This window comes from Diceros bicornis, chromosome 38, assembly GCF_020826845.1.
Source record: "Diceros bicornis minor isolate mBicDic1 chromosome 38, mDicBic1.mat.cur, whole genome shotgun sequence".
Lineage (NCBI taxonomy): Eukaryota > Metazoa > Chordata > Mammalia > Perissodactyla > Rhinocerotidae > Diceros > Diceros bicornis.
The window spans coordinates 29633698-29655665 of NC_080777.1; the positions used below are offsets into that span (position 1 = coordinate 29633698).

Below are 21968 nucleotides of genomic sequence, written 5' to 3' on the forward strand. Positions count from 1 at the left end.
ACCAGCATCTATGGCAGAGCTTGGCACACAGCATGGGATGAATAGGTCTGTGTTGTTTCTGGAGAGGACGAGGGGCAATGCCTGGAGGGACAGACCATCGAACATTAGGTGGTGTAATGGTGACAGCCGTTCTAGCAGGGTCCAGGGTGCCCAGAGCAGGGAGAAACGGATTCACTGTGCCTGGAGGAGCTGCGGAGCCTTCTAGACACAGGGCTCCCTGAGCTTCTTCGGGCAGATGATGAGTGGAGAATGGGAGGAGGCCTCCAGGCAGAGAAATAGCCTGAGCAAAGGCTCGGAGCTGCGGGAGGCCGGCCGGCCGAGGTCAGCGTTGCTCTGGACAGGTCCCTCAGCCCACATCCCTTCCCTGTCCTTCTGCCAACTGGGACCAGTGCCGCCATGCTGTCCTCTTCACTCAGGGACTCCAGGGACCCTGGTGTGTGGTTCAAGCCCCAGAGGACCCTCTGGTCGTGGGAAGGGGGGAAACTGAGGCACCCAGACTTGTGCGCACCTCCCGGCAGCGCTGCAAGGAAACTGGCCCTCCTTCCTTCCCTCAGGAGCTGCCTGCCCTCGGACGCCTCCTCTAGCGCCCTGGTCAGGACGAGAAAGCAAGCAGGCCGCCCAGAGAGGCTGCATTGTTCCCAGGAGTGACTCACGCAGGGATGGCTCCGTCCCCACTCGTGTGCGGCTCTCGGTGACTCACAGAGGCTGACAGCACAGCCCTTTCTGCCCTCTGCCCCCCTCCCCCTCCAAGCCTGGGCTCTGGGAAAGCGTGCATTCCCATCAGCCTCTCCCTGCCTGGAGCAGACGGGAGGGGGCTGGACAGGAGGGAGCTCCTTCAGGTTTGGAAGATACCAGGGGCCCGTGTCCTGAGGGTCTGCTGTCTGCCTTGACCTCCTGTGAGAGCCAGGTCTGCCTCAGTTTCTCTCCCTCTGAAGGGGAAGTGACAGAAAGGCCATGCGGTGTGCAGCTGCCTTTTATTACCGGCGTGGTGTGGGCACGTGGGGGTCAGGCACAAGTGGTGGCTTCCAGCTGGGCCGGCTCCTTGCATCCAGACAGGAGTTGGCCTCCGGTGCCCAGGAGCTGGGGGCATGCAGGGCAGGGACTCTGGAGGAGCAGGTCTTCCGTGAAGAAGGCTCGGCCTCTAAGGGGGCTGCTGCCTCTACTTCCAGCGCCCAGTGACTTTGGCCTTCCCGCGGGTCTTGGAGCTACAGGAGGAGCAGGACCCATCAGATGGGGACACAGGGCAGGGCAGCAGGTCTCTACAGCGGGGGGGATGCTGAGGGTTGAGGGGCAGCCTGGAGCTGCCTCCAGAGGCAGAAGAGGGCAGCAGCCTCAGGCTGGGGGGAGACCTCTCTGGTCGCACACGGGGGAGAGACAAAGGAGGTCCCGGAGGGAGCCTGCACGCTGAGGAGAGGAGGAAGGGGTGGGAGCCAGAGCCTTCAGAGGAGGGCTGGCTGGGAGGCCAGGAGGGCGGAGGTAGGGGTGGGCGAGGGAAGGAGGGGCTCAGGTACTTACACTTTCTGGTTATCGTTGATCCTGTTCCGGAGAACGTTGATCTGGAAGAAAAGTGGGAAAGACAGAGTCACACTGGGGCTCATTTGGTTCAGGTGCCAGGTGGCCTGGGGATGGGGGAGAAGGGGGCTCAGCACAGCAGTGGAGGATGGAGGAAGGGGGAGGGGGAAGGATGAGAGAGGAGGGGGAAGAGGAGAGGAAGTGGAGAGGAAGGAGGGGAAGAGGGGAGAGGAGGGAAGGAGGAGGGGAGAAAAAGAGAGGAAGAGGAGGAAGAAGAGGGAGGAGGACGGAAGAGGAAGGGGGAGGGGGATGTGGGGGGAGGGGGAGGAGGAGGGAGAGGAGGGGAAGACAGAGGACGAGGGAAAGAGCGGGCAGTGCGGTGAGGGTTGGAACAGTTAGGGGTCCAGAGAGGCCAAGGTCGCAGAAGCCAAGGAGCGGCTTCCTGGCCACCCCACTGGCCTCAGTGGGTGACGGTGCAGGGACGGAAAGGGGCCTGCGGGTGGTGGTGTGGGACCCATCACAGCAGGAGGTGCATGGGATGGGGGGCCGTGGCCGCGCACTTCGTATTTCTGCTGCTTGAACTTCTCCTGCAGGTCAAACTTCTCGGCCTCCAGGTTATAGATGCTCTGCCACAGTTCCTTGGCCTTCTCCCTGCAGGTGCCAAAGGGGGCAGTAAGGAGGGCTCTCACCTGCCTTCATCCTGACCCTGACCCAGCCCCCAGGGGCCCCAGCCTTCCTGCCCACGCCCAGGCCTGCTGAGGGCCCCCCGCCCCCGCGCCTGGCTGAGCAGGGCCCAGATGGCTGTGCCCAGTGCTTAGGAACAGACACCAGGGGCTGCCAGGACAGAGTTCCGGGAAGGCGGAGGAAGGGGGAAGCCCTTCAGCACCGCAGAGCATCTGGCTCAATCCCCCTGCCCACCACCTGTGAGCAGGTGGGTCAGGTGAATCTTGGGGAGGAGAGATGAGGGGCCTGCTCAGTTCTCTGTCCCGCCCAACAGGCCCTGGGAAAATTTGTGAGGTGGCAGCGCCCCCTGGTGGTGGTGCCGAGCCCTGCCTCTGTCCCGGATCCCTCCTGGTGCGGCCTGGAGCACCACCACAACCGGCCCCACCTCAGCTGATCTTCATTCAGGTGGTCGATGGCCAGCACCTTCCTCCTCTCCGCCAGAATCTTCTTCTTCTTTTCCCGCTCCGTCTGCCTCTTCCCACTTTTCCGCTCCGTCTGGAGGGAGTGACAAGCAGGGAGAATTGGCTGGAGAACACACCCTCCACCCCTGATCCTCCCAGAACCCAGTGGGAGTTAGGCAACGCCTGCAGAAGGACCAGGTTCTGATCCTCTTCTTCCTGCAGCCCCCACACCGTCAACTGCCTGGATCCCCAGAGACAGAGGCCGGGCGAAGAGGGACATGCCAGCCCACTCTTCCTCTGCCTCTCCAATCTTCCATCTCTCTCCGGCGTCTTCCTCCCACTTCGCCCAGTCTCCACGCCTCCCCTCCAGCCAGGCGCCTTCTCCTCCCGGGGAGCCCCCAAAACCATGAGGAGGAAGAGGGTTTGAGGTTTGGTACCCACCTCGGCCTGCAAAGCCAGGACAGCATGAGAGAAAGACCCAGAGAGAAAGACCGAGACCACGACAGAGACAGAGAGAGGGCAGGGCACAGAGCAGAAGACAAAGGCGGAGAGACAGGGGGAAGAAGGAGAAGGTGATCAGCGCTTGTGGTGGGCACCCTCGTCTACTGGGACATGACCTGGCGCTAGGGCAGTGGCGACTGTGACAGCAGGGCCTCACCAAGTGTGGCTGGTACGGTCACCGTAGGGGCGGAGGCAGGGGACTGGCCTCATGCTGAGCTGGGGACTTTGGAAATCTAAGGAAATGTTCTGATCCCTCCATGGCATAGAGAAAATCAATTTATAGCTCCCCTCCTCCCTGGAGAATAGAGTATTTAGTAGGAGAGGGGCGTGAAAACTAGGAATTGAGAGGGATCTCCCAGGAATAAACTGCCTCCCATCTGTGGACATATGGATGCTTTCCATGTTAGCTGATCTGATCTTCTCAAGGCAGGCAGGGTGGACAGTGTCAACCTCACGTCACAGAGGAGGAGACCGAGGCTCCACACACAGCCGTCTGTGCAGAGCCGAGTCCCCACCAGGGCTCTGACTGCAGGCTCGGGCTCTCCAGCTGCACCCCGCTGCCTGAGGTTCCTGGGCACGCTGAAGCCAGGGGTAGGCAGGAGCATTGGCGTCCCGCCTCAGCCCACGGGACCACCCTAGCAGCCCCTCCGAGCGAAAGCTGCAGTCAGGCTGAGCGAGCTCAGGGGCAGGGCGAAAGGAGGCCTGTCTCTCACCCACAGCACCTGGGAACTTCTTTCTGGGGTCCAGCCTCCGGTCTGTCTGCTGCAGTGGACACCTCATCCTTGTGATACATCGGGTCCCCCTGAAGACCTCTGCTGCCCTCACCTACCTTCTGTATGTAGCCTCCAAAATGTATCATGTTGGACAAAGCCTTCTTCTTCCGGGCCTCGTCCTCGGCCTTCCTCCGGTTCTCCTCCTCCTCTCGCCGGGCCCGCTCCTCCTGGTTTACAGCAGGGAGCAGAGAGCAATTAGGGGCAGGAGCGGGACATCTGGGTCTGGGCTGAAGCTGGTGGTCTTTACGGGTGAGCTGGGCAGGAAGCTTCCCGAGGATGCCCCCCACACAGGGCCTGGCGCTCAGCTCTGAAGACTTGTGCATTGAATGAGTGACAAGCGACCAACTGAAGTAATGCAGTCCTGATGCCTGAGTGTGAGGCCCATCACCCCAAGGAGGCCTGTGGCTTCTGCAGGGCCTCCGGCAGCAGCGCAGGAAGAGGGCTACGGGACCTTCAGTTCCTGGGTAGCCCGCCCTCGGCAAGGGATGAGGGTGGAGGGTCTTTTAAATCCTAAGCTCACGACGACCCAGGCATTCCTGTCTCCTTCACTGGGGGTTATCAAAGCCAAAACGATGCCCAGAGTTCTTGCTGTCTCTTGGCTGAATCAACGTCTATGAATTGAGAGAGGCCTGGGGGCCTGGCAGGAGCTGGGAGTGTGTCGGGGTCTCTGCGGGCCTGGGGCCGGGGGTCACTCACGGCCAGGCGGGTCTGACGCTCCTTCTCCCGCTCATTCCGGATACGCTGCTGCTCGGCCCGCTCGGCCCGCCGTTTCTCCTACAGAGAAAGAGTCCAGGCCTGCCCAGTGTGCACGGGGAGGAGGTGTCATCAGGGGTGCAAGGACCAACTGGGGAAAGAGGTGGCATGAGAACCCATGGGGGATTTTCCCTCCAGAGTCTCAGGGCCGTGACGGCCCCTCCTCCAAGGGCCTCCGAGCTCAGCCAGCCCTCAACAGGTGGGCCAGCGCAGAATGCCCTGGCTAAATAAGGACGGTCCAGGCCGGGCATGTGCAGACGACACACACCGAGCGTTACTCATGGTGGGACTGTCCTCAACAATTTGAAAAATGTCAGGCAGGCTTTTTCTACCCCTCACGAGAGCCACGCCCCACAGCTGCTCTGTGCTCAGAGATAGACGGCCAAGTCCTCAGCCACCAGCCAGAGCAGCATGTCGCTGGTGGAAAGGCCAGTCTGGCGGAGAGAAATAAAAGGAGTCAAAGCAACCTCTCACTACCCTGCAGAATGATTTTGGATTCTCGAGGCCACACTCACCCTCCTTTCATGGGGGGGAGTTGTGCCCAATGGGAGGGAGGCAGGGGCAGGGCTGGGACAGCTGGGCCTGGGGGTGCCGGAGACGCATCGACTCAGCTCCAGCCGTCAAGGAGCATCCAGTCTGGTGGAGAGGGAAGGCAGGGACCCAAGAAACCACAGTGCAGGGTCTCAAGAGTGGCTCCTGGCTGCAGGTTCCTGATGGAGAGCCCGCTTCTAGCAGAGAGAGGGGCAGGCTGCCTGGAGGAGGTGGGGCCTCAGGGTAGAGGGTGGAGGACAGGCTGAGGCATCAGGGAGCATTTCCCGGGGAGACTTGACACTTACAATCCTGTCTTTGAGAGAAACGAGCTCCTCCTCCTCCTTCTTCCTGTTCTCGAAGTGAGCCTCGATCAGCGTCTGCAGCTCGTTCAGGTCCTTCTCCATGCGCTTCCGGTGGATGTCCTGTGGGGCCACTGGGGCTCAGAGGCCACCACACCCCACGGGCCCAGGGGAGGGACAGGCGGGGAAACACCACCCCCTCCATGCAAAAGGCCTCTGGCAGGGCCTGAGGTCTGGCCAGGGAAGGGGCCACTGCGGTCACCAGCCTGCCTGCCATCTTCCCCAGCCCACAGGGTCATAAGGTCTTTCTCCCTTGTGCCCATCCCCAGCCCGGCCTGCTCTCCCCGAAGCCACCACTCACGTCAAAGTCCACTCTCTCCCCATCGGGGATCTTGGGCGGCACCAGGTTGGGCATGAACAGCCTGTTGGGGAGACGAAGGAGAACTCGTGAGCATCGAGCCCTCCCTGGACCCCAAGGACTGTGCAGGCTGGGGCAGGCCAGGCCCTTCTCCTTCCTGCAGAAACACGGCCGCACGACCCCACCAACCCCCACAACAATAGTACCACCGACATCACAACAGGGGTTCACGCTTGCCCAGCTCCTCCACGTCCATCATTTCATTTTATCCTCAAAATACACCTGGGAAGTAAGTACCATTAATCTCATTTAAGAAACCGAGGCCCAGAGAGGTCGTGACTTGCTCAAAACCACACAGCTAGGAAGCAGAGAAGCTGTGACCAGGTGACATGCTTGTCCAACTCCCGATCCCTGTGGTTGACCCCATGAGCCAGGAGTCCTGCATCTGGTCCCCCCCAACTCACACCTGCTGTGTGACACCAGGCCCAGTGGGCTTCCCCATCTGCATTCCCGTCTGTGTGGGGCTGAAAAGAGAGGCTGCAGTGGACGAACAAGCGGCCAGGACAGGGAAGGTGCTGGACAAAGGGATGCAGCTGGACTGTCATGGGCCTGAGCTGGTTTCAAGCGTCCGGATGACGTGGGAAGACGCCTGCGAGTGTGCTGGGGCGCCATCAGCTGGCGCGTTTTGGCATCGCCAAAAGGGAATTAACCCTCACTGGCCGGCACCCCACCCCAACACCCACAGCTTCCAGGTGGTTTCGCGTGTGTGGCACCAACTTGCCCTGCTCTGCCCCTCGGTGACTCTTTGAAGCCACCATGCCTGAGCTGGCATGGTTTCAAGGCTTGGCTACCACAAATTTCCTTCCATCTTCCCCCAGGTCCCACCTCAGCCATGGAGGAGGGTGTTCTAGCTATCCTGTGGGATACAAGCAGGTGTCTGCCTAGGGCCACGACTAGTCCATCCTTTTCCTCTAGATGAACATAGTGCTATCTGTGCCAGGACGTGACATTGGTAATGGAGTGTGGGGTGGATTTCAGCCCCCACTCCCCCACCCCCAAGCAGAGACTCTTGTGCAGTACACAACCTGTAAAACTGCACATGGTGGTCTGTGCTTGCCCCATCCCCAGCCCATGCCCACTGTCCCACACTGCTCTCCTATCCTGTCCTGATCATCCTCCCTCACTGGCCCTCTGCTCCCAGGGCTTCACCTCATGTGTGTCCCACTCACCTGGGCTTGGGTTTGGACTCCTCCACTGGGCCATCTGGAGAGGAGAGAAGCACACAGCCACAGGGTCAGGAGGCCCTGGATCTGGGCCCGACTCTGCCCCTAAAGAGCTGGGCACCTGTGGGCTTCTGTTTCCCCATCTGCCCAGTGAGTCTCTTCCGGCCTGTGGACCCTAGTTCCAGGAGCATCAATGAAAATGACAAGCCCCCCGCTCTCCCTGTCTGGGGCTCTGGGACGCCAAGTCCTGGCAGGGAACCCACACACACAGTGTGGACCGTGGAGGCTTCTCTGGTTCACCGTTCTGGGCGAGGTGGTTTTGCCCTCTTGGCCACGTGGGGTGGGGTCCCATGGCATGGTCCCCGGGGTCCTGGCCCCAGAATCCCCTTCCAAACCCTTGCCTCCTCAGCTGCCTCCTGGACTTCCTGGCGGCCACAGGGCCAGGCAGCTGATGGACAGGACCGCAAGCCCCAGCCGGCTGCCCCTCCCCTCCAGAGGTGTGACTGGGCCCACCCGACCCCTGGTAAGGCTGCAGTGTGACAATGACCACAGTAGTGACCCACACGGACTTCTATGTCTTGGGATTTCATCCTCCAGACACCACCCCACAAGTGATTTTCCTGAGCTCCAGAGGCCTCGTGTGTGGATGTGACTCCTGGGTGTCCTGCCCAGACTGGGGACCAGACAGTGGCCCCCTCTCCCACTGGGCACCACTCCGCAGCTTCTCCCGAACGAGGAAGGGCAGAGGTTTGGAGCCCAACATCCAGGTCCCGCGTGGTCCCCAAGTTGTGTCCTCTCCCCCAAGCCCCCCCCCACCCCCGGAGACAGCCCTGTGGGCAGTCTCCCCCAGAGCTGCTTGGAGGGGCTCCCTCACCACCCCAGAACCCCTCTCCCGATGTCCACCAGTTCTTACCTTCAGCCTCTTTAGCTTCCTCTTCTTGTCCGTCTTCTAGACAGAACATGAGAAATCGGGAAAGGTCCTCATTCTGAGAGCAGGTCCCCCTGCCAACAGCCTTCCCCACAGATAGGTCCTAACTAAAGTGCACCCTGCTGGTTCTGGGGTCAGGGAGCTGTCTAGTCACACACACACACAGACACACAAGCACGCGCCCCTGGGCCCAAGAATCTGCCTGGCACAAAAGGAGCACACGGTCAAGGTTCATTGATCGGACAACTGATGGTTGAATCACCGCCCAGACAGGAGGCACAGTTGCACAGGGTGGAAAGCATGCTCCAGGTGGATTTCTTACTGCCGTAGGAATGGCGTTAGGGGCTCTCAGCAGCCCCCTAAGTACCGTGACAGAGACCCTTGGACCGTCTCTGTCCCACCCCAGAGCCTCACCTTCTGCGTTGGCCTCCTCAGCCTCAGCCTCACCTTCAGCCTCTTCTTCCGCTGCCTCTTCCTGCTCTGGAGAAGTGAACCGGACACAGTGAACACCCAGGCCCCCGCTTGAGCCAGCAGGGAGAACCCAGAACGGGGGGGGGGGGGGGGGGGATGGGGGTCAGCAACATCCAGGCTCCAGATGAACTTTGGGGTGACTGATGTGAATGACAGGGGGCAGCTCAGTGCTTGGTTTAAAGCAGAAGTCAGCCAACTGTGGCCCAAGGGCCAAATCCGGCCCCAAGAGGATTTCTGTAAATAAAGTTTTCTTGGAACACAGCCACGCCCATGCATCTACATACAGCCTGGGGCTGCTTTCCTGCGAAACGGCAAAGCTGAGCAGTTGCAACAGAGACTGTGTAGCCCTCAGAACCTAAAACATCGAGGCTCTGCCCCTTTCCAGGATAGGTCTGCTGACCCCCGGTCAATCACACCACAAGGGCACGATGGCGACAAGTCCTTTTGTTTTAAACTTGCCTCTCTGGGGGTCTGGGAGTTGGAACTGGGCCTTTCCCAGTATGGAGACCTGTTCTCAACCCAGAGGCCAGAGGCCGCTGGGAGGCTAGAAGCCAGGGGATGGCAGCGTGTTAGGAGTGGGGATGCTGTGGCAGCACCAGAGAAGAGGGGCCCAGTGAGCATCATTGCTGGGGTGGAGAAGTCCGTGTGCTGGCTCTTTCCGCCCGACTCAGCTCCCCTTTCCCCAACAGCCTCCCTGGCGATGCGACTCCACCCCATTCCCCAACTTTCCATCCCAGACGTTCCACCCAGGGATCTGGCACCCCAGGACTGCCCTGCTTAAGGTGAGGTGTCAGGGACGCTCCTGTCCTGGACCCAGTAACTCTAGAGACTTTTCATCTGTGTCTCAAAGAAACTGAAAAACAAGACTGGGGTCGGGGGGCGATGAGATGCCAACACACAGACGTCTGCGCTCTCTGGAGAGTCGGCAGGACTTTTCTATTTCCATCTATTTGCTTGGCAGGATGTGGCCCCCACCCCAGCCAGGCACTTGGAGCAGACAGACAGGCAGATAAGACAGGGTGACGCCAGGCACACAGCTCTGCCTGTGGAAAGAGCTTGGCCACGCCTTTTGACCACGGGACTAACAGGTGGCTGCCTCCTGGCAGAGGAGAAGAAAAGCCTCCGGCTGGGAGAGAGGGGATGTCATGAGAGAAGGCTGGCCTCCATTCTCTCTGCCTCTGTGCTCTCTGTCCTCTTTTCCTGGGTCTGAGGCCTCCTCTTTGATCCCTGGAGGAGCCTTACCTCAAAGATCCTTCCAGAAGGGGTGAGAGTAGAGGTCTGGCCTGCAAGGGTATGGCCAGTTGTGGGGTCCACCTTCAGGCCATCTTGTGAACACCCCTCCCCACCCTGTCTGGTGCTTTGATTCTCTGTAGAATACCTCCCACCCCCCCGCAGTGGTCATGCAGCACCTCCAGTGACGGGGCCACTGCATCCCGGGCTGCCCACTGCGTCGAGAGACATCACTGTTAGGAAGCTCTTTTCAAATTGAGCCCAAGTCTGTCCCTTGCCCTGGTCCTGTCCCTGGGGACGGGGAGCCAGTCTGGGCCCCCACCCACGGCAGTGCATATTCGGAGGCTGACATCACCGCCTTCCTGCTCTGGCTATTTCCACTTCCCCCAGCTGCTCCTCAGATGACCTTGTCCCCAGGCCCCTCACGCCCTGGCCACCCTGCCTGGGTGCCGTCCAGCCTGGAGGGAGGGCCTAGCGCAGAACGCTGGCCTGTGCGGTGGGCACCGAGCCGGGCTGCTCATTCCAGACATGAGTCCCCCCTGCGGCCACATTCGGAGCAGGTTAGGGGACGGCCCAGGCTGGGTCCTCCCCACGCCAGGCCCAGGGGAAAGATCTGGAACCAGGAAAAGGAGCTTGGCTCTGAGGAGGGACGTGAAGAAGAGCGCAGAATGGTGGTCCTGCCCTCTGAGGCCGGGAGGAAATGACTGACCCCTCCACATCCGTCCTGCCGCCCGCCGCCCCAGGATGGCCCTCCACCAGCAGCCTGGCTCTCGGGACAGTGGCACAAGGCACAATGACGCAAGAGCTGTACTACCGTCCCGGTCCTCTCTCCAGTCCTCCTCTTCTGAGGTGCAGGCAGCAGCAGCAGCAGCAGCAGGGGAAGAAGTGAGACAGGTTAGTCTGGGAGCGGGATGGGGACAGGAGCAGCCGATAGCACAGGGCGCCAGAGTGAGGCCTGGAGTGGGGTGCGAGCCACGATTCCCAACCCAGCGCCTTCTAGCAGCCCGGGCAGCCCGCGTCCCGGGAACTTCCCAGGTGCCTCGCAGTGAAACGGGGATAATTACACTCACTGCTTGGCTGCCACCAGGACCGATGACCTTGCGTGCACGGAGCGCCTAGCAGGTGTCTAGCATGCGGGAAGCACTCGGGAAGTGGCAACTGGCTGCTTCCTGCCCTGCCTCTAGACTATGGGGCCTCAGTTTCCCTCTAAGACAGACCCCAAAGAGCAGAGTGGAAACAATTCCCTCCCATCAAACTTCTCCCATGTTCCCGCCCTGAGTGAGCCTCGCAGACGCCCCAGGAAACATCTCCAGTTCCCAGGAGTCACAGTCCTGAGAGGCCCCCTGGGGGGCCGGCACAGGGAGATTTGCTGGTCTGTTGTAAGGAAGCAGCCCATCCAGGAAAGGCCCGGCATTATAACACGGAGGAGGCAGACCTCCTCTAGACCAGCTGCTCTGGATGCAGGTACCTGCCCAAAGAAAGAGCTGACGGCAATTGGTACCATTTCTCTTCCTGGAAGAAGAGACCCTGGATTGTCCATACCACAGGCTTCGTGGACATCCAGCTCCACCTGGCTCCTCTGGGTCATTTACAGGCAGGGACTTAGCTACAAGGGAAGCAGGTGCGATCCATCCATTGCAAGCAAGGCAGACGCTACATGGAGCTCGGACCACCATTGCGGTGGAGAACCATTGTGTTAATTCACAGCCAAACCCTACTGTGTGTGGCAGACAGATTGGTCCCAAATCCAGAGGTTTGTGTCTCAAATCCCACCTCTCAAAACCTGGTGTCAAGAGCTGGCAAATCCTCCGAAGCAAAGAAAAAACCCACCGTATTGAGAGTCTGTGCAGGGAGCACAGCAGAAGAAGGAGCCAGCTAGATTTTTGATTCAAAAAATATTTCAGATAGTTTCTGAAGTGTTTGGTGCTCCTTGAAAACCAAAAGGGACTCCCACGGCCCCTCTCACTTTCTTCTGTGAGTTTGCCTGTGTCTCCTCTTTGGCCAGGCACCCCTAGAACACCTGAATGTGCAGAGCCTTCCCATTTTTCCCAGAGGGCAGGGGGGTGGACACAGGGGCAGCTACAGAGACCCCAGCTCTCTCCCGGACCTTCATGGAGACCCCCCTCCTCATGTCCTCACACCACGCCCAGAGGTGGTATTTCTGAGAATTTGCTGAGCCTCTAAGGGGCAGGGTCCATCCTGCCAGGGTGCAGGAGCCCGAGGTGCCTGAGGGCCATTCTGGGCCATCTGGGGGCTGGGTGGGGGCTGGGGCATGGCCTCGTCATCATTCTGTGTGTACGACTCAGGAAAAAAGAAAAGTTAGGTGTTCTTTCAGTGAGATGTGGGCACAACACTGAGGACAGAAATGTGTCAACAGGTCAGAGTAGAATAGCAAAGATCTACGGGTCAAAATGGACCTTTGCAAGGTAATAACAGTAATAAGGCTTCGTGCCTGTATAAAGTGATTCAGATAACTGAACACTTTCATAACCTCATTTGAGAAATTATTACATTGAATGCTTTTAGGTGTGATAATGGTATTGTGGTCATGTCTTTTTAAGAGTGCTTGTCTTTTAGAGATAAATACTAAAACGTTTAAGCATGAAATGATACGATGTCTGGAACGAGTTCGGACGTCTGCTCTAAAATACTGGGGGAGACAGCAGAGGGGAAAGATGGGCTATAAGTTGATGATTTGTGAAGCTGGATGATGGGTGCATGGGGGTGCATTATTCTATTTTTGCTACTTTTACATGCATTTAAAACTTCACCATGGTAAAAAAAAATTAGAGAAAAAAAGCAAAAATAATTAATTGGAGAATGTGGTGATTCTGGTTTAACAAAATGGTGGACAGCAGAGGCGGGTTTACACTTTCTGCCTCAAGACGTGAGCAGCAAGGTTAGGAACGATCCCCACTGAGGAGCCTCGGTTGTTGGATTGTTAGAGGGTCTTGGCTCAGCTGAGAGTGAGGGGCAGGGACACACAAGCAGTTTCCCCGGGCCCCTCCGTTCTGGCCTCCATCAGCCCCGGCTCCGTACCTTCCACGGCTCCGTCTGCTCCGAAGAGGAGCCACGGCCGCAAGAGGGGAGAGAAGAGGTGGGTCAGTTTCAAACCAGGCTGCCCTTCATCCAAATGAGTGTACAGGTGTGTGCTTACCTTCCTGCTCCCTGAAGGGCAGAAGAAGACGCTGTCACTAGCACGCACACCCACACTTACGCACCCACACGCACGCAGGCCTTTCCCTGAGGATAACCCCGTTTTTTATTTCCCTCATTGCCTAACGGAGTTCACCCTCCTCTGCCTGCCCTACAAAGATGCCCCTACCCTGGCCCAGCCCTCTCGTCCGGGCATCCTCCCGCGATCCCCAGCACCCTCTGCTCCAGCCAGCTTGGTCCCTTCTGCATTCTCTCCACTTGCTCTCTGATCTGGCGTCTGAGCTTTCCCGGGCTGTCCCCCTTCTGGAAAGCCCCTCCCCTCCCTTCGCTCTCTGTCCAGATCCTACCCAGGTGCGACTTGCCTTCTGCACACAGCCTCCCCTGACCAGCCCAGCCTCCGGGCTCCTCCTCCTGCACTGTGACAGCCCACCCTCCTCAGGCCCCTGTTTGCTAATTGCTTCCCACGGTTTGCATCTGAACATCCTGTAGGAGAGGAAGTTCGGGGTCAGCAGGAACTATGCCCATAACTCTGTCCTCCCTGGTGACCACCACCCCAGAGACAGTTGTCTGACTGGCTGACGGTGTCCTGCCCAGGCTTCTCTCCAGGACAGGAGTGTGACAGGGCCTGTTAGGCCTGGAGGATTGCCGGACGGAGGGACAACGCTGGGCTCTGAGTTGGGTTCTACGAGGCCCGGTGACTTCGGGATAGTCAGTGAACCTTTCTGGGTCAGTTTTCAGGAGACCCAGCTTCTCAGCTCCTCTGCTCATGGGCCTGACAGCTGAGCCTCTGTACTTCCAAAAGCCCCCCAGCCTGGGGTCTGCCTGGGATCTGCAGGAATGGAAATGAAGGGGGCCCCAAAAACAAGCCCCCTCAGATCCCAGGATGCTCCGGACACTCACTCCTCGTACTCTTCCACTGCCTCCTCTGTGTCAGACATGGTCTCTGCGGTCCCTCCGGAAAGAGAGAAATGTCAGTGCTGGAGGAGGAAGAAGCCCCCCATCCTCAGCCCCCTGAGAGGGGAGCAGCGGCCCTGCTGACCAGAGAGGCCACGGGGCAGGGTCCTTACTGCCCCCAGGATCTGCAGCAAGGAGCCCTCTTCCTCCGCTCTCGGGGATAACAGCACCTACGCCCCGGCCAGGGCAACCAGCTGATGTCCCTTTCACGCCTTGCCCCTGAACAGGCCAACTGGAATTTCTGAGTTCACCGTTCAAAACACTATAACTCTCAAAACAATGTTTCTCAAGTTTCACAACCCTGCAACATGGGAGCAGAGCCCGCACAGGTGCTGATGGGGCGTGGCACGTCAGCAGTGGGGAATTCTGCTCCGCAATGAAATGGAACCAGCCGGCGGTCCACGCAATGCTGTGCACGAATCTCCAGGGAGTTCCTCTCATTGAGGGGAAAAAGCCCATTCGTATGATTCCATTTATATAACATCTTTCAAATGGCAAAATCGTAGCAATGGAGAAGAGACTGGTGGTTGTCAGGGGTTGTGTGGAGGGTGGCAGGGAGGTGGGAGGGAGCCTTGTGGTTTTAGAACTGTTAGATATCTGGACTGTGCTGAGGGATATGTGGACATACACAGGTTACAACTGTATTGAATTTCACACACACACGCACAGTCTAAGTAGAGCTATGGAAATGGAGAAAGATCACGGATTGTGGCAGCGACCAGGACCCAGCTGGGATTTGCAACATAGTTGTGCAAATGTTACCACTGGGGGAAACTGGGCAAACTGTAGGAGGGATCTGTATCATTTCTTACAACTGCGTATTAATCTACCACTATCTGAATAAAAGTTCCAATTAAATAAATTTTCCCCCGGGGAACTCGTTTTGAGAGAGCCCCCTCACTGAGACATTTTGAGATACCCCCCTCGCTGAGATAGGAACAGACAATCGAGATTCAAACCCTCTTCCATCAGCTTGCTGGGCGTGTTTGGGCAAGTCTTTTTAACGTCTCAGAACCTCAGCTCTTTGTCTGTGCTATGGAGATTCAGCGTACAAATCCCGCTGCTCAGGGATCTTTATGGACCAAATCGACACTAAGGAAAGTGGAAGGCACTAGGCAACGTCAGGTTTTACTGTAATTTCCACGTAGTTACAGGGAGAAGCCACAGGGGGAGGTGGAAATAGCACCCACTTGAGTGTGAAACTAATCTGGGTTTGAATGCTGGCTCCATCTCGAATCTGCGTGTGACCTTGGAAAGGTCACTTAACCTCCCTGCACCTCAGTTCCCTCTTCTGTGACATTGCTCTTCCTCTGGGGTGGCCATGAGGCTTAGAACTGGTGTGAAGTGCCTGGCCCAGAGTAGCAGTCCATTAATAACTACATAGTCCCGCCTTGTCCGAGGTTTCATTTTCAGCGGTTTCAGTTACCTGCAGTCAACTGAGGTTCAAGAATATTAAATGGGGGCCGGCCCCGTGGCTTAGCGGTTAAGTGCGCGTGCTCTGCTGCTGGCGGCCTGGGTTCGGATCCCGGGCGCGCACCGACGCACCTCTTCTCCGGCCATGCTGAGGCCACGTCCCACATACAGCAACTAGAAGAATGTGCAACTATGACATACAACTATCTGCTGGGGCTTTGGAGAAAAAAAGAAAAAGGAGGAGGATGGGCAATAGATGTTAGCTCAGGGCCGGTCTTCCTCAGAAAAAGAGGAGGATTAGCATGGATGTTAGCTCAGGGCTGATCTTCCTCACAAAAAAAAAAAAAAAAAGAATATTAAATGGCAAATTCCAGAAATAATTCACAAGTTTTAAATTGCCAGCCATTCTGAATAGCATGATGAAATCTCATGCCGTCCTGTCCTGCTCCGTCCCGCCCGGGGCGTGACTCATCTCTTTGTCCAGTGGATCCACGCTGTAGACGTCATGGGCCCTGTGGGTCACTTAGCAGCCGTCTCAGTTATCAAAGCAACTGTCTTGATGTCACAGTGCTTGTGTTCCAGTAACCCTTATTGTACTTAGTAATGGTCCCAAAGTGCAAGAAGAGTGATGCTGGAAATTCAGATATTCTCTTACTGTGCCTAATTTATAAATTAAACTTTATCACAGAATGTGTGTATAGGAAAAAACATAGCGTATCCAGGGTTCAGTACTATCTGCAGTTTCAGGCATCCACTGGGGCCTTGGAAGGTATCCTCTGAGGATAAAGGGAAACCGCTGTATTACAACTGAACGCTCCTGGGCCGCAGCAGTGGACAGCTGCAGGGCCACCACTCACGTTGTTTGAAACGTGAATGGCGCCCCTGGAGTTGTGCGACACGAGGGCTCTGCAGTCTTCCTGAGGAGGAGGCAGGACAAGATGATGTGAGGGTGAGGTGCCAAGGGAAGTGGGAGCAGAATTGAATGCTGGGTACGACCACCCTCCCTGAGGTTCCTCCTGTGCCCTTGCCTCCTGCCCCGCCGCGTCCAGCAGGGCAGCTACCGACATCTGACGCAAGCTGCAGGTGGGACGGCGGCACGGAGACCACTCACTGCCCTCTCCGCTTCTCCCTGCACATCCCACTGCAGTGGCTGAGACCCACCCAGGCACCCATCTGCAGACATTCAGTGCGAGTCCCTGCTCTGGTGGGGTGGGTGATGTCTGCCCCCGGCTGCCCCTCTGGATGGACACCTCCTCAGACCCAGTGCCCTTGGCACCTCGGACTGGCTGCTGCTTTGAACCTGCTCCAATTCCGCCCAGTCCTGCTGGGGTTTGGACCAGCATGGCTGCTGCTGGGCAAGCCCCTCTGCTAGAACAGGGTGGGTAGTGAGGGAGGGGCCTGGCTTACATGGAGCCTCAGATAAAATCTCTGAGCCACTTTTTGGTTCCCCTAAGGTCGAGGGGGATGAGAGGAAGAGATATCAGATATGTAAGGTGTCACGATAGGGGGTCGAGCCTCCTTCTGCTGAAGAAAGACTCAAACCTCAGAATGTCTCCAAATGGGTCCTCAGGATGCCAGTGGCCAGAGAGAGCCCCTGACCCCAGGAAGGGGGGTGGGGTGCGGGGGCGGAAGTGGCAGACAAGCACTGCCCAGAGCCACAGGGAGCAGCCAGAACTAGTGACCTGAGAACTTGGGGAGCTGCTCACTGAGCCCCGAGAGGAGTCTGTCACCTCAAGGAGGAGGGACAGTTTCTCGGGGGGATGGTTTGAGGCCAGCCTGGGGTGGTAGTCTCTAGCTTTCTCTCCTCCCCTGCCCTGCCCTCCCACCAGCTCAGACCACTAGGCACTGCCTTGGGGCTCAGAGGAGGAAAGAGCAGCTCGGAGCCCTCTCCCTGCTCCTAGGTGCACTATCCAGCTCCTAAAAATAGTGTGCCATCCATGAAGCGTAGGGGAGAGGACACAGCCCAACCAATCGTCGAAGGCAGAACTGATGGAGGGAAAGGTGATAGGCTGAGGCTGGGGGCTGCAGAGTGGGAGCCAATCAAGAACCTGGTGGGCAAGGTGCAAGAATGTCCTAAGGCACCTGTGTCCTCACCCCTCAGCCCCCACCTGCTTCCACTGACTGCTTTCCAGCCTAACTCCCTCACAGCCAAGAGGTCGGGGTCACCTTGCCTGGAGAGTAAAGCAAAAACAAGAGAAGGCAGAAAGAACACCAGCCATGGGGTCAAAAGATCTGGGTTTAAAACCCAGTATTTGCCGTGTGACCTTAGGTAAGTCAATTCACCTCTCTGGGCCTCAGACAACCTATCCACAAAATAGATGAGCTTCAAGTTCTAGTCTTGTGGAAACAGTCTCTGAGTTTCTGAGGAATGTAGGCTCCTCTCTCAGCCCTTGTACCCAACATTCAGCTGGGATCTTCCTAAGCCTGCAGCTGTTGGCCCCCCAGGAGAGCCAACGACAGGGTATGGGGGGTGGGAGCTGGGGGTAGGAGGGAGGGGTCAGCTGGCAACTTGATCATCTCAGATTCCTCTTCTGCCCTGAGAGGAGGATGTGCCCTAAGACACGGGTCAGAGGAGGAATTCCGGAGGTCAGGCGGCTTCCCAGCTCCAGGAAGCGGGAATGTGCTTTGAAATTCCTTACACTCCTCGCGACCCCCTCCCCAAATATTTCCTCAGCCTGCCCAGAAGAAGCTGAAAACTCCAGAGGCTATTTCTCTCTCTGCCCCTCTGGGGCACAGAGCAAGGTCTGTCCCTATGGCTCGTGTTGGGGTGGGGCAGGCCGGGGTCACAGTTGCAGGAACACTGAGGGGGGTGCAGCTAGAACCCAATGAGCTGAGGTCACAGCCCATGAAAGGGCCTCCCAGTGGGGCCTCTCCTCCATCAGCCCCTCGTGCTGCTCAGGCTGCCCTCTCTGGGGAGGGGAGCGGGGCTGAGGCTGGGATGTCAGAGGAGCCTTCTCCAGCAGCCCCACCTGCCTCTGGATGGGTGGTAGGTCTCAGCACTTCCAGGACAGTTTCTGAATTTCTGGACATGAGAATCTGCCCCCAAGGACTGTTCTGACTGATACGACCACAGTCTCGTTCTGCTCTCTGGAGATCAAGAAGGACCCACCTGGACTGGTTCAGGGGGCCCTGGGCCTGGAGACAGCGGAGGAACCGAGCAAACGGGGGAGCCCCTGCTGGTTAGAGCTTCACCATATTTAGAGCAGGCAGGGGCATAGCAAATATCTAGTCCGTCCTACCGACGAGGCAACTGAGGCCCCGGGAGGGACTTGCCAACTTATACCACATCTTTCCTGGCAGATCCAGGGCTGGAACCCAGGCCTGCAATCTGACATGGGTCCCTGCTGCTCTATGCACTAGCCCTGGAGCCCGACGCCTGCAGCACCTCCTCGACAGCGCGGCCTCCTCGCGGAGGGTGGACCTCCACCAACGCCGACATCCACTTGGAGTGGACACAGGCAGCCTCTGGAGGAAGCTGCTGGGCCGCGGGACACGTGCCCTTCACGCTCTGCTCTCCCCTCTAGAGTCTTACCTCGGAACAGGAGCGGCTGACTATCCTGAGGTGTCTGCTCAGCCTCGGCAGGGACTGGGCGAGGGCAGGGGGTGGCGAGGGCTTTAAGCAGGCGTGCGGGCTGGGGCCCTGTAAGCCCAGCCCCAGGGGGGGAGGAATGTGCTGCAGGAGACACGGCAGGGGGTGGGGGTGTCGGCTGCTATTTTGTCAGGTGCCAGGGACAGGGCTGATGGGACTTGTACCCCATGCCATATAAGCCCATGCGGTTGTCCAGTTGCTCAGATAAGCTATTTAAAACCAGAACAGATATGCGGGGAACAGAGGAGGGAGCAGGCATGTAACACAAACCAGCTGTCCCTCTTGAGAGACACCTGATAAAGCAGATGCCAGCGGCCCGGGCCTGGGAGGGCAGGCTGGGAGCCAGGGTGAGGGGCAGAGGCGACCTCCGAGACCCTCCCCGAGCCCCTGGGAGGGGGCGGTGGGCAGGGGTAAGGCTTTTCTGCAGCTCCACTTGAGTGACGCTGTGGGTAGAGACGTCCTCCAGCTACTGGCTGTTCTAACGGGCTGAGCCACCCGGGGCAGCGGCAGGCTCTGCGGGCTCAGCGAGGGCACCTACACAGAGGGTCTTCTCCGCACCCCCCAAAGCCACGTGACAAGCCCTCCTCACTGGGAAGGGACTGAAGCTGCTACAGGAGGTCAGATATGAGGTAGAACTTCCAGTGAGAATGATGGCTCTCCTCAGACAGGCAGCCAGGTGGCGTGAGGGGCTGTGAGGACTGTCAAAGTTCATTCCCCAAGGGCTTTACAATTAAGCCAGTCAGGGACCACGATCTGCTAAACCTGCCAGCCTGTAGATCCATAAGGCCAGGGCCCAGGGGTTTACTCGTTCTCAGTCCCTCACACAGCCCCTAGGACATTCCAGGGCTCAGGACATGAGCACAGCGGAAGAGAGGGGAAAGCAAGTCTGGAGGCAGCGGGGCTGACTGGACCTCTGAATCCTCACAGTCCCCATCCTGCCCAACTCTGAAGATGGAATGCCCCTCCCCGGAGCCAGGCCCTCTCCTCCTCGTGCACCCGGGGGCCCTGAAGCCCCCGCCCCTCCAGATCCTGCCCATCAGTGACCCACACTCTTCTTCTCCATGGACAGAAAGTCAGTCTCTCCCATGCTCCGCCGCCTCCTCTCCCCTCTCCTGACCACGCGCACAGCCTCCCAGCCCTCAGTCCCACTGCCTGGAGCTCCTGCTGCGTCCACCACCGCCATCCTGGAAAGAGTCCTCCACACGCAGGACTTCCGCTCGCTCCTCACCCACTCTGCCATCGGACTCCTGCCCCACCGCTCAGTTGAAACCGTCCCCACCATGGTCCCCAGTGGCCTCTGGGCCCATTGGCCTGATTCCCCACCCCCAGGCTTATCCCCTGCCATGTGGTCCTTCACGCTGCCAGCAGATCAGTGGCAGGTCCAGCTGAAGCCACGTTCCTGCCAGCCAGACTCCTGGCGGAGAGGGAGATGGTGCAAGGCAGAGAGAGGCAGGTGGGGGAGCACATCCACGGAGGAACGATGAGCAGCCAGGCCGCCTTACAGAGGGAGGGAGGAGAACCCTTCACCCTGCTCTGGCCCACCAGGGCCCCGCCTCGCTGTGTGGCCTGGCCCTGAATCCCCTGGGATTTAGGAATTGCTTTTCCTCAACCCTCCCTTACCTGGAGCTACTTCCAGCAGGTTACTGTTCCTTGTAAGCCCAACAGTCCTTCAAACGAGCCATGACTTGTTTGCAGGAGTGCCTGGAAGAGGGATCTGGGCACGACAATCCCACAGAGCCCCCAGGAAGAATCCGTGGATTCCTGGCATCCATCGACTAAATGGGTGAGGCTTTACTAACTGTCCAGAGGCCGGGATTTAACTCGGAGAGCTGGGAGGCAGGCACTCAGCTAGTAAGGTCTAGCGGCCCTCCAGCAGCCACACATTGATATGACAGCTGTCATGGATGCCCCTGTCCTTGCAAATAGATGTAAAGTCACCTCCCAGTGCTAATGGCAGAAGGGAAGAGAAAACAGAGATGGTGCTCATCCAGAATTGCACTGGAGGGGTGCTTGCAAATTTGAGGACCCACAAGAGGACAGACCAATTCTGAGGTCCTGGGGCCACCGGGGCAGGAAAGCAGGAAGGAGAGGCAAGGAGAGGTAGGAGGGTGGGCCGGGGGACCTTTCTTTCTCCAGAGGGCACTCAATGTGACCTCCTCCAAGAGGCCTCCCCTGCCCACCTGGCCGCCCGGTCACCACCACACTGCAAGTCTTCGTGCTCACATCTGATCTGTGGGAGCGTCTCCCCAGCAGGAGTGAGCGCAGGCCCTGGGGTGTGGGGTGCACGGATGCAGGAAGAGGAGGTCATGGGGTCATGTCTCCCGACGCTCTGCCCAGCAGCCTGCCCTCAGCAGGCACCCGGTGGGGGGAGGGGCGCCGACATGAAGGGCCCCACGTCCTGGAGGCAGCAGCTGCAGGACACCACAGACACCCAGGACCAAGCCGGGCCCCTGGTCCCCTCTGGGGCCCCCACTCTGGATGAAGGCCTCTAGGAGCCTCTCCCAAGACAAGTCTGCGTGAGGACAGTTTTGCCTGCTGACAAATTCACCTGCTGGGGACTCTCCACAGTTCAGAACACAAGCCTGGGGGGGTCCCTTGTTAGAGCACTGAGTTCCTGGTGAGGCCAGAGCGAGTCAGGTCCTGAGTCTCAGGGCAGTGCCCTTCCCACTCCTCTCCCCTGCCCCCAGCTTTGTCCTCAGCCTCTTGTGTCAGAGCTCTCGCAAAAGCTCCAGCCCTGGCAGTGGGTGGGGGGCTCAGGGCAGGGCCTCCAGGTCTCACAGCGCCCCCACTCAGTGCAGGCCTGGGGGCAGCCACCGGAGACCCACCGGCTGGATAGGGGAGGGCATGGGAGTGACCCACAGCCTGGAGTCACTGGGAGGTCTGCCCCGATGGGGCTCTGAGGGCCTTCTGTCCCCAGACCGCAGGATCCAGGCCAGGAGCCCTCAGGACCTCAGGCTGGGGCAAAGCTGGCCGTCCGTGGCTGGCTGCTTCTGCCCCACAAGCTTGGGGACCTGGGCCTGGTGCCGCCCTTAAGGACCGTGTTCCGAGAAGCCCTGGAGTTTGCCAGGCGCGCCTGGGGCGGGGGACAAAGCGGACAAAGGGGAAGTGGGCAGCGTCCTGCACACGCGCTCCCCCCAGCTGGGTCTGCGTAAA

General features: G+C 58.7%; 1 protein-coding gene across 1 annotated transcript; it reads right to left on the minus strand.

Annotated features, from left to right (window-relative positions):
- Positions 1 to 900: 900 nt before the first annotated feature.
- TNNT2 (troponin T2, cardiac type) lies at positions 901 to 13925 on the minus strand. The gene is made up of 15 exons (XM_058533777.1): positions 13760 to 13925; positions 12861 to 12871; positions 12743 to 12760; positions 10518 to 10547; positions 8417 to 8482; positions 7988 to 8023; positions 7081 to 7114; positions 5855 to 5915; positions 5500 to 5616; positions 4607 to 4684; positions 3967 to 4077; positions 2621 to 2730; positions 2073 to 2163; positions 1516 to 1556; positions 901 to 1205 (listed from the first exon to the last, which is right to left on the minus strand). Exons 1-15 carry the CDS (start codon positions 13795 to 13797, stop codon positions 1160 to 1162), a joined length of 888 nt encoding a protein of 295 aa, XP_058389760.1. The 5' UTR covers positions 13798 to 13925; the 3' UTR covers positions 901 to 1159.
- Positions 13926 to 21968: the final 8043 nt, after the last annotated feature.